This window comes from Rhinatrema bivittatum, chromosome 3 (assembly GCF_901001135.1).
Source record: "Rhinatrema bivittatum chromosome 3, aRhiBiv1.1, whole genome shotgun sequence".
In the NCBI taxonomy this organism is placed as follows: Eukaryota; Metazoa; Chordata; class Amphibia; order Gymnophiona; family Rhinatrematidae; genus Rhinatrema; species Rhinatrema bivittatum.
In genome coordinates, this window is record NC_042617.1 from 292,057,018 (window position 1) to 292,069,126 (window position 12,109).

At 49.9% G+C, this 12,109-nt stretch overlaps 1 protein-coding gene and 1 long non-coding RNA gene across 5 annotated transcripts in view; one reads left to right on the plus strand and one right to left on the minus strand.

Annotated features, from left to right (window-relative positions):
* The window catches only part of LOC115087587, a 108,952-nt gene that overhangs the window by 61,033 nt on the left and 35,810 nt on the right, over positions 1-12,109 (plus strand). The gene's annotated exons all lie outside the window — the stretch shown is intronic.
* Positions 1-12,109, minus strand: part of BIN2 (bridging integrator 2) — an 83,137-nt gene that overhangs the window by 34,060 nt on the left and 36,968 nt on the right. For all 3 annotated transcript variants that reach the window (XM_029594955.1, XM_029594956.1, XM_029594954.1), the window contains exons 2-3: positions 10,435-10,515; positions 6,564-6,618 (exon numbers count right to left, since the gene is read on the minus strand). In XM_029594955.1, the coding sequence (XP_029450815.1) occupies positions 6,564-6,618; positions 10,435-10,515 (136 nt within the window). The remainder of the gene's footprint in view (positions 1-6,563; positions 6,619-10,434; positions 10,516-12,109) is intronic.

The window sequence follows — 12,109 nt, forward strand, 5'->3', positions numbered from 1 at the left end:
CAGAAATGGGGATGGAAAAGTTTGAAAAGTGCAAAGAATGCCCTGATATTTATGTTTTTATTTCAGCAATTCCTAGACCGCTTTCCTGGCCCAGTTGACCAAAGTGACATACCGCATGCCAAAAATACAATAAAGGAGAAGCACAAATAAAACAATGGGGTGAACCCCAAATTCTGCCCCATGCCAGCCCATTAAACAGAGAAAAATCACAATCAGCATCCCAAGGTAACAAGCAGCGGTGATCAGTGTCCCACAGACATGCCTCTATACATTTCATTTACGGCAGCTCTAACATTCACCCAGATCCCAAATGAAAACCTTTTATCCAGCCCAATGACTTCTCAGGTCCGTTAATGCTAAGAGCAGCTCCTATTCTGACCCAAACCATCTCTGACCAATTATTCAACTCATTTATTTATTTATTTTTATAGAGCCATATTTTTAGTTTCCTTTTACAAGCCAAGTAATTTAGCTCTGATCTTATTTTGAATGGGAGGTGATTCCAAATTAAAGGTGCTATAACGGATGGTATGTGGGCTCTGAAAGAAGTCTTATGCATGACCTTCACATAAGGGATCTCCAGTGATAGGCTCTGACTGATTCAAAGGGCCTGCCCTGGCAGGTGCCAGTGTAACAGACAGGCCATTTCCTCTTAAGGTGCAAGACATCAGGATCAGGAGTGCAAAAGGAAAATTGGTCCTTACCTGCAAATTTAGCAGGTAAGAACCAATTTTCCTTTCCCTGTATGTACCCGGATCAGTCTAGACTCCTGGGATGTATCCAAGCTCTCTTAATTAGGGTGGGGCTGTGAGAGTCCCACTCGGATGACACTGGCACCAAAACTGACGGGGTCCGAATCCTGGACGTCCAGCCGGTAGTGTCTGGCAAAGGTGTGTAAAGACTTCCAGGTAGCCGCCCTGCAGATTTCGTGCAGGGAAACCAGCTGGCATTCTGCCCATGAAGCCGCCTGTGCTCGGGTAGAATGAGCCCTCAGGCCCTCCGGGACTGGGCGACCAGACTCGATATAAGCAGATGCTATGGACTCCATTAACCAACGAGCGATAGTTGCTTTAGACGCCGACTGTCCCTTCTTCACACCATGTCACAGAACGAAAAGGTGATCCAGCAAACGGAACCCATTGGTAGCCTCTAGATAGAGCAACAAACCACATCTGACATCCAGCTATCTAGGTTGTCTCAAATGAGGACCTGTCAGCTCCGCAGTCTGAAAAGCCGGGAGCTCCATCGATTGATTCACGTGAAAGGCAGAGACCACTTATAGCAAAAAAGATGGGACACTTCGCAGTGAGACTCCAGAATCTGAGATACGGAGGAAAGGCTACCTGCAGGACAAGGCTTGAAGCTCCAAAACCCTCCTGGCTGAACAAATGGCCACCAAAAACACAACCTTCAGTGTGAGATCCTTTAAAGTGGCCTTCCTGAGTGGCTCAAAAGGGGCCTCTCACAGCCCCCGGAGAACCAAGTTCAGACTCCAGGAGGGGCAGAGTCTGCAAGTAGGGGGCGCACATGTTTCACACCCTGGAGAAAATGCACCACATCTGGATGAGAGGCCAGAGGAGCACTCTGGGTGTGGCCCCTCAAACATCCCAGGGCAGAGATCTGAGCCTTCAGCGAATCATAAGACAACCCTTTGTCCAGGCCATTCTGGAGAAAGGAAAGAATTAGAGACATTGAAGCTCTGCGAGGATCCACCCCTTGAGGTTGGCACCAGGCCTCGAAGACCATCCAGATGCAAACATAAACCTGCAGCAGGGTGGAAATAACCGCCTCCGGATAACCTTTCTTCCTCAACTGCCTCCTCTCAAAAGCCAGGCCGCAAGATAAAAGCGATCTGCCTGATCGAAAAATATAGGACCCTGCCGAAGGAGGTCTGGAATATGACCGAGACAGAAAGGTCCATCCAAGGCCAGATTCACGAGGTCCACGAACCAAGGCCTTCGTGGCCACTCTGGTGCCACAAGAATCACTTGTCCTGGGTGAAGTTCTATCCTCCTGATTATTTTTCCCACCAGCGACCAAGGGGGGAACATGTAAAGGAGGACATTGTGCGGCCAGGGGACCACTAGGGCATCAACTCCCTCTGCGCCATAATCTCTTCTGCGATTGAAAAGGCATGTCGCCTTGGCATTTGTGTGAGTCGCCATCAGGCCACGTGAGGTTTGCCCCACCTGCGACAAATCAGACGCATTATGGCATCTGACAGCTCCCACTCTCCTGGATTCAGCTGTTGGCAGCTGAGGAAGTCTGCCTGCACATTGGTCGGCTGCCAACATCGCTAGATGCTGTTCTGCCCAGGACATCAGCTTCTCTGCTTCGATTGCTATGGGACGACTCCTGGTTCCTCCCTGCCGGTTAATGTAGGCTACGGTCGTCACATTGTCAGACAAGAGTCTGACTGCCCAATTGTGCAGGAAGGGGAGGAAGCTCTGCAGAGCCAGCTGGATAGCCCTCGTCTCGAGACGATTGATCGACCAAGACGCTTCCACTGGAGACCACCAGCCCTGAACTGACCGAGTCTAGCATACCTCTCCCCAGCCAGAGAGGCTGGCATCTGTTGTCACCACCGTCCACTGAGGTATTTCCAGATTCACCTCTCGCTCCAAGTTGTCCTGGGCAAGCCACCACGAAAGATTGGTCCTGGCAACGCCAGTAAGCGGCAGCGGTAGGTGGAATTCTCCCGACAGGGGGTTCCAGCAGGACAGCAAAGCAGGTTATAGAGGCCTCATATGAGCAAAGGCCCACAGGACCAGCTTCAAGGTCAAGGCCATGGAACCAAGAACCTGCAGATAATCCCAGACCTTGGGCACCGAGGCTTGCAAGAGATGTCGGACTTGGCTGCCCAATTTGAGAATTCTGTCCTCTAAGAGGAATACCTTGCCCACTCGAGAACTGAAATGTGCTCCCAAAAAATCCAGGACCTGGGATGGGGCTAGATGGCTCTTGGCAAGGTTGACCACCCAGCCCAAAGACCTCAGTCTGTGTAGGACCACATCCACTGCCTTCGAGAATTAGTCCGCCAACTTTGCTTAGATGAGCCAATCGTCCAGATAGGGATGGACCAGAACCCCTTCTTCCCGTAGAGCCGCCACCACCACCACCATAACTTTGGTGAAGGTCCGTGGAGCCATGGCAAGGTCAAACGGTAGAGTGCAAAATTGAAAATGTTGTCCGAGAACCATAAATCTGAGGAACCTCTGATGGTCCCGATGTGGAGATAGGCTTCTGTCAGATCTAGTGACGCCAGGAATTTGGCCTTCCACACTGCTGCGATGACCAAGCAGGGCATCTCCATCAGGAAACGCGGCACCTTGAGAGCAACAGTCACCTTCTTTAAGTCTAGGATGGGCCGAAAGGTCCCATCCTTCTTCGGGAGTACGAAGTAAATGGAGTAATGTCCCGCTCTGTGTTCTGATGGGGGAACAGGAACAATGGCCCCCAGACTTTGGAGGTACTCCAGGGTCTTACGAACGACAAAATCTTTTTTTGGAGACCCACAGGTTTCATAGCAAGCGAACAAATTCTAATGCGTAGCCATGTTCTATCACTCTGAGAACCCACTGGTCCGACATGATCTTGACCCGCTCCTCATAAACAAGAGTCAGCCAGCCCCCTATAACAGGATCTGAGGCGTGGGCTGGCCAGAACCCTTCCCGGAACCATCTCGGGCTGCTCAACACCCGCGGTAGGCCTGTGACCAAGACTAGAACTTCCCTGAGGCTTGTCTTTGGCCTGCGCTCTGCGCCCTGCTCTGTCGAAAGCACCTTTTGGCTGCGAAAACGACAGCGGGGGGGGGGGGGGGGGGGAAGATTTCTGTCCCTTCAGTCTGTCTTCCAGGAGCTTATGCACCTTATTATCCCTCTGCTGCATGATAACCTGCTCCAAATCCTCTCCGAAAAGCAGCTTGCCTTTGAAGGGAAGGGCACCAAGCTGGGCCTTTGAAGATACGTCCGCGGCCCAGTTGCGGAGCCACAAGTGCCTCCTAGCCGAGACCGCCACACCATCGTCTGCAATGAGGTGCGAAGAAGGTCATACAAAGCATATGCACCATAAGCAACGGCAGCTTCCAGATGTTCCGCCTGTTTCACCTCCTGGGGCTCCAAATCCTTGGCGCTTAGCAACTGTTGCACCCAGCGGAGGCCTGCCCGGAGCATGTAACTACTGCAATCCGCAACACGAATGCCCAGGGCAGAGACTTTGAAAATCCTTTTAAGGTGACCTTTCAACTTGCGATCCTGGAGATCTTTCAATGCTACCACTCCTGCCACCAGGATGGTGGTCTGCTTCGTGACCGCCGAAACGTCCACTTTCGGAACCTGTAATAGCTCCAAAATGTCTTCTGGAAGAGGGTAAAGCTTGTCCATGACTCTGCCAACCTTGAGCCCTATCTCTGGAGTATCCCACTCTCGAACCATCATTTGCTGCACCATGGCGTGGAGAGGAAAAGTTTTAACAGGGTCCCACAGCCCCGCTAAGACTGGATCGACCTTGTCCAGACTGAGGGTCACAGGAGTCGCTGCAATACCTAACTCCTGCAGGACGTGCAGGATTAAGGGGGCCAGCTCCTCACGATAGAAGAGTCGGACTACCCTCAACAGAGGGGAGAACACCAGTCTCGTGTCCAGGGTCTGGGCTATCGGAGGGCAGAGGTAGATCCCCCATGACTCTCCTACTGATCGGATTGGTCCGTCACAGAACTCCAGGAAACCCCTCACCCCACAGGAGTATGAAGAGTCCGGATCCGCATGGCCGACGGCAGGTCCTCCTTCCTGGCCACCTTCCCAGGCAGGCCCTCAAGAATCTGATCTGTTGGACAGCCATCTTGTGAGCACCACTGGCCAAAAAGGCTTGGTGCTTTAGAAGAATAAACTCTGGGGAGAACACAGGCTGACCTACAAGACACCCTCCCAGGGTACTGGGGCTCCCACCAGAGCGTTTTCCCCCCCTCCCTCCCGTGCCTCCTCAGGGCGAAAATCAGCGGGAGAGAGCGCCAGAGTAAAATTCCCTCCCCCTAAAGCTCTTGCCTCAGCCGCGTGAAAAGTATCCAAAATGGCTGCCGTTCCTGCGCTGAGAGGAAACAGGTTGGCCTGTACATCGGAGGCAGAATCGGCTCTATCAGAGATCTGCTGCACCAGAACAAGCCCTGAGGTGCCCGGAGAAGCCTCCCCCGGCAGTCTTAATGGGGCTGCTCCAGGGAAGCAACGATCGCAGCAGTCGGCCAAATTGTGGCTAGAAAGCTGCTCCCCACAGTGCAAGCAATGGCTCGTGCAGGTCATGCCGCTGTGTCTGGGCCGCACAACCAAATTCACAGTCTAGCCTGGGAGAACAGGGAAAAAGCCACAAGAGACTAACCAGTGCACGCAAGGTCCGGAGGAGCAGCTGCTAAAAACAAACAAACAAAAACAGCCGCTTCCCACTTGACCTGCCTCCACTCTGTTGTCTGTTGTCTTTTATTTTTTGTTTGTTTTTAACTTTATCGCTGAGGCAGGCACTGGAGTTAAAGATACAGTAACCTCTTTTTTTTTTTTTTTTTCTGAAGAAAGGTAGAGGCTAACGAGGGGGGGAGTGAACTGGACCACCAGCTATCACTCCAGCACCCCAAGGAGTGAAGAATAGGTGTTCCCAACTCCTGCTCATTCCCTTCCTGCAACCAGGGAGGATGGTCCCAGCAGGACCTAACTACTCCCCGGGAGGCCGCTTTGTCCTTTGGACTTTTTTTTTTTTTTTTGAGAAAAGCTTGGGTTAGAACCGCAGGTTTTGCATCACCTCCATCTGCTGGAGACAGAGAAATACTGAGGAGTAGCAGGTGGCTCTCAAAGCTTTTCTCTGTCTCTATCTGCTGGAAGGGAGGCAAAACCCAGCAGTCTGGACTGATCCGGGTTTGTACAGGGAACTAAGCCTTCGCCACAGTCAGGAGCCAGTGTAAACATAAGAGGCAGCACTGGGGCTGACTGAGGTACCAAAAATTATCCTTGCCGCAGCATTTTCAACTACCTGAAGTCCAATATGTAACACTTATTACCCTTCTCTCTATCTCTCCAGTGAGCTTGCAAATTTTTATTTTTTTTATAGTCTTTTTTTTGACTGGCAAACTGCTCCTGCTCCTCTGAGCTTCCAGCTCAACTGTGATCAGCTTCTATTGGGCTATGGTGCCAGGAGCCTTTGTTCATAACCACCCAGGATATTTCTCCTATTTTTATAACCCCACCCATGCTTAGCCCACCTATTGCAGTAACAGTCATTGGCTGAGCGTCAGCCTGGAAACCAATTGCATGTGCACCTTAATTCCAGCTAGTAGATGTTACTGGGGTTCGTTCCCCTCCCCAGCTCCCCAGGGGCTGTGAATGCCACATCCGTCAGCCCCAGCCATCCCAGGAAGCAGAAGCTGGGCCTGGGAATTGACCACAGGTCCTCTCCATGGCAGCGTGCAGCTTTGCCACTTAGCCACTGGCCCAGCCCTCGCTAATCTCCCTGTGATCCACTTCTGCTTTCTCACTCAGCACTAGTGCCAGTCCCTGACCTGCTCCAGCCTCCCTGCTGCTTACCCTTGGCCGCATTGAAATAAGTCTTCAAGTCTTTATGAAGCTTGTTGCCTTCATTCTGAAAAGAAAACAAAGAGACAGAATATGTCACCGAGGTTTCCCTTGCATTTGTTTTCTCATTTCTTTTGTTTTTATACATATAATGGAAAACATTTTTTCTGCTTTGTAGTTCCTCCTGCTTCTCTGGGCTTCTGTGCCATAAGCCTTCATTCGCAATTCCTCAGGGCTTTTCCTTTATTTTATAATCATCCCCTCGCCGCACACTGGCCCACCCATTACAGGGACAGTCCTGGACCAGGGGCCACAGACTGCAGCTCGCTCAGGAACCTGGTTCACGTGCACTGTTAAGTCTGGTCAGTAGGTGTCACTGTGGCAGAGACTCCCCCTCCACAGAATTATGTGGTCAGCTTTCTGCATTGCACTTAATTGCCACGTTACACTGTTCTTTCAAACCCACACAGAACAATCTGAGTTTTCAAGCACAAGGGACTGGCATAATGTCGGGGTTTTTATGTAGCTAAATTTATGCATATAATTCTACCTGGTGGAAAAATGGTGGTGTAAATTTCGGCAGGCATTTATTTAACAATACTTATTACCTGCTTTAAAAAGGCCAGCGCAACTAAGCAGATTACAAGCAAAGCAACAATGCAAATAGAAATAAATACAAAAAAATTGTTGCGGGCTTGGACCATTGGAACGAGGTGAGGTTGGTGCTACCCGCAGGGCAGAGCCCTGCAGGTCCTCACTGGCGGCAGGTGGAGCTGCCTGGAGCAGAGGCTCAACAGGAACTTCACCATTACCGGCCCTCGTTCCCCTCAGGTTGGGTGCCAGGGCCGGCTGGACTTAAGCGCGGCCCTCTGTGTGGTGATGGATCCATCGCAGAAGTTGAAGGCCAGCAAGAAGAAGACAAGTTCAGTCCAGGCAGAGGTCGGGGCAGGCAGCAGACAGCAGAGAAGAGAGCAAACCAAGGTCAGGGCGGGCAGCAAGCCAAGAAGTCAAAGGAGGTCCAGAGTCAAGCCAGGAATCCAAACAAAGACAAAGCCGGGTTCCAAGCCAAGGTCAAAACGAGGCGTCAATCCAGAGGGAGGAAGGCTAGGAGGAACGAAGATAGACGAGGGACCACCAGACGAAGATACAGGACAACTGAGGAAGCAGGAACAGGTGTCAACAACCGAAGACAGGAAAGCAAGCAGGATTAGGAAGGCTAACAGGTGTGGGCCTTATTACTGAGGCTTCTGAGGCAGGGCAGAGCAGGCCTTAAATAGTAGCAGGCCTGTGATGTCATCCAGAGTTGCCACAAAGTTTTTCCCACCATGGGCCCTTTAAAAGAGCTGAGCTGCACGCTCGCGCTTAAGGACTCCCGCTCAGCTGAGTGGCATCCCTCGCACGCCGTGTTGGGCCTGCGCGGCGGTTGGCCGTTTCTCCACCGGCTGGCGCGTCAATGGGCCCCTATTAGCCTGGAGGTAAGAGCGACCAGTCGCGGGACGGACCCGCAGCCGGCCAAACACAACAAACTTTTACCCAAGCATTCTAAACAAAATACACTTCATGTTAGAGACCCACATGCTATGTTATCAGTTCAGAATGTGCTCCTGAGCACCCCCTGTTTGGTATGCGGCAGGATTGCTGTGTGTCCTGAACTTGTGAGCATGATTTTAGGAAGCTGAAAATTCACTTTAGCACGTTCCGTCCATCTGCTCCTTATCTTGTGCCTGCAGGTCCTGACTAAACTTTAGAACATGTACTCCTGGGGTGAGGGGGAGGAGGGGGGGTTAGATCTTTTTGTTAAAATGGGAATGTTCCTTCAGAGTTCTCGTTCGATGCTCAAGCAAAAAGAGTCCCGGGTAGGGTTGGTTGTCGTTAGAGTGGAACAAACAGGGGCCCCATGCTTTGGTGTGTGTGGGGGGGAACCTGTGCTACTGCAGTAACCCCACCCTCACGATAGAATTTCCTGTCAGTGCAGCCACAGGGGCCCCCACGGCTGCTTTTGGCAAGCCAGTGTCAGACAGTCCAGACAGCCCCCTACCCCAGCACCACTTTTCAGTCGTAGGAGAAACACCTCCCATCCCTTTACTCTTTAATCCCAGGGGAGCCCCTCCCCCCCACTCCAGATGATTCACCCCAGGTCCTGGCCTGAACCATGGATATCTCGCTGGGCTTGCCCTACCCCCTCTTCTCTTTTCCCTATCACTTGTTTCCCATGGGCTGGGGATGGGGGGGCTTGACTGCAGACTGTTCGGCTGCTTTGAACATGCAGTGCCGCAGGAGAATTTCCCAAGGGAACATATCCTGTTTCTTTTATTTATTTATTTAAAATATTTCTTGTCCCCCCCCCCCCTCTCCCCACACCCTCCAAAGTTCGGGGAGGAGGGGGGGGGGGGGAACAAGATAACGTCCATGATAGAAACATAACCAAGGTCGGAAGTTAGGCCCTTGAAAATTAGCAAGGGCAAGGAGGTACGTGCATGCTAAAAAAAAAAAAAAAAAGCACCTGCCGTTTGGGAGGACAGCAGCAGAGGGGGCATAATCGCACGTGCGCCTTTGCAAATGAAATGTCACGCACGCTGTTTCTTCCTTGCCTCAGCCTCGACAGGCCCTCAGGAATGGCCCTCTCTGTCCCGCTGCTTAAAGTGCGCACGCCTCGGGACCGCCTCACACTTCTGGCTGAATGCGGGGACTGCAAACAATTTGCAGTCAGCGATGTCACCCGGGTAAATGCCTTTTGACCATTACCTGGCTATTGTTAATTAGCCGGATAAGTCTTCCAGCTAACTCTGGATATTGGAAGTAGCCAGATAATTTATCAAGGCTAACTCAACTCCTCCCCGTTCTACTCCTCCGGAATACTGATAACTTGTCCGGCTAAATCCTAGCTGCCTAACGTATTATCCTGCTAGAATTTATCCGGATACGTGCCCAAATTTTCACTTAGCTCCCTAAATGCTTTTCAATATATGGACCTTTTGGACTCTAGTAAAAGAAAATACCTCAGAGGACTCAGAATTAACATTAGGGCTGTTGATATATTGTTTGTTCTTCTTTTCTTGGCTTATCAATGATATAAAAATCAATAGTCAATTGACTTATCAATGATATAAATGATATATCAATGATATATAAATGATATAAAAATCAAGTCAATTGGCTTATCAATGATATAAAAATCAATAGTCAATTAAAAAAATATTCTTCCAGTGTATTCTTTTGGAATGCACTGGAAAAAAATCTATGCGGTGGGGAGGGGGAAATTATTATATAGAGGGCTCAGTAAAAAAAAAAACAAAAACCAGTCTCCACTGTATAAAGCAAGAGGAATATAAAACCTCAATTAAACGCAAAGCCATCAGATGATGTGTGAAGCGCAGTCTTGATGAGAAGGGCGAGGCGCCGTGACTGCAGAGGAGAACTGAAGCTCTTCCAGAGGAAAAAGGAGAAACCTTAAATTTATCTCTGTTCCCGCTGAAGGAACTAGCCCTCAGCTTAAAGCTTGTGCGGGTTTGTCTGAATAAAACAGATTAGAGATGATCGTATGAGCTCAGAAGAGCAGGAAGGACTTAGCCTTGCAGGAGAGTGAGCCCTCCCCAGTGCTACAGCCTCAGGAATCCCATACTCGCCACTCCCAAACTGAAGCCTCCCCCTACTACAGATTGTGAGTCCCACACCCACTGACCCAGTGCTGTGCCCTCTACAGCCCGAGGAGCCACCCCGCACAGCCTTCCGCATCTGTGAGATTGTCCCAAATTAGCTGAAAGCCAAAATGAAATCAGGAGGAGTGCAATTGCTTTGACCGGATCTTGCCCTGGATCTTCCGTCAAATCTATTCCTGTAAATTCTGACTTCCTGTGAAGGATCTTGGCGTCATCTGCGTTACCTGCTGCTGGTGAAAGTTGTAAGCGCACTGCTCAAACTGCTCATCCTTTGTCTCCACGGTTTTACCCAGTTTTTGGAGAACCTGGAAAAAAAAAAAAGGATATTGCATGTATTTAGAGAGCAATTCTCAAACTGTCCACACTGGGACACAAACCGCACGTATTTTTTTACCGGCAGCAATTTTCAAAAGAAAAGTCCATGCCGACTTTGTTATGAAACTTTCCAGGGTTGTTCAGGATAGCCAGGCCTATAAACTGTGCTGTTTAAATGTTTCTGTCCCTCAGCAGGAGAGTGTTATGAATGATTTATTTGCAGCATGGGATGTAGCTGTTGATACAAAGTACAGAAATATCGCTCTTGATCTGCTTTGGGATGCAGTGACAGCCTGCACGAGGGCTAAACTGATTGAAATATTAGCTAGAAAGAAAAAAGGCGCAGATTCTAGGGTTGAATTTTGGAAAGAACTAGCCAACTTGCAAGGTAAGCATAAGTTAACAGAATTGATTTATTTTAATACATATGTAACATCCCCATCCCGCCCCATGTTCTTAATAACACGGGGAGGGATCCACTCTAGCATGCTGCAGAGACTGGACACAACTTGGTGCAGCCCCCTGTGGTTCGCCTGAGCAGGGGGAAAGCGCAGTTTCAGGGTCCTTAAGGTTCAGAATTGACGGCCGCTTACGAAATCCATTCCTCACCCCAGTTTTGTTCTTCCAATAAAAGTAAAGTTTACTGATGCAGAACTTCTTAAATAGTAATAATTTAGCATAATACACATATTCTTGGAGAATAATCCATAAAGCTACACTGCATTCTTGCAAACCCCCTTCACAGAATCACTCCGGACTAACCCGGATCCCTTTGGAATAACTCCGATGACCCCTCTACTAATAGGTCACCCGTTGTAGCTTTATTTCTCAAATCCAGGTTACGTGAATCTCTTCTCCATCCTTCTTGTTTGTACCAGCTGTACAAACGGTGCCTGGCATCCTTGCGTCAACCGATGCTGCCGGCATGAGTCTCCTTCTCCCAGAAAAGAAAACAAAATAGCAAGCAGGCTGCCGATTTCTAAAAAAAAAAAAAAAGGTTCTAGGGATCCTTGATCATGCAGAAACCTTACCCCCGGGTCATCCCTTGGAAACCAACCCTAGGAGGATCAACCTGTTCTCTCTTTGTAAAAGAAGAAACTCTCCCACTCCAAAAATATTAGCAGAAAGGGAACGAGAGCTACGACATCTTTCAGGCAGAGGCAATAGGGTTTTTCCACGTCATAGTGAACAGTGCTGTAACAGTGCAGTGCTGCACCTGCAGGCCACCTCAGGCAGGGAGACAGGAGGAAGAGAGAGCCTTGTTAAGTGCGGTGCCACAGGGGTCGCTGTTGGAACTGGTTCTATTCAATATCTTTGTGTGCAACATTTCGGAAGGGATAGAAGGTAAAGTTTTTGTCTATTTGCGGACGATACTAAGATCTGCAACAGAGTGGACATGCCGGAAGAAGTAGAGAGAATGAAAAGTTATCTATGAAAGCTTGAAGAGTGGATGAAGACTTGGCAGCTGGAATTCAGTGTCAAGAACTGCTGAGTCCTGCATCTGGGATGCGGTAATCCAAGAGAGCTGTATGGGGGGGGGGGGGGGGGAGGCTGATGTGCACGGTCCAAGAGCAGCATCTTGGG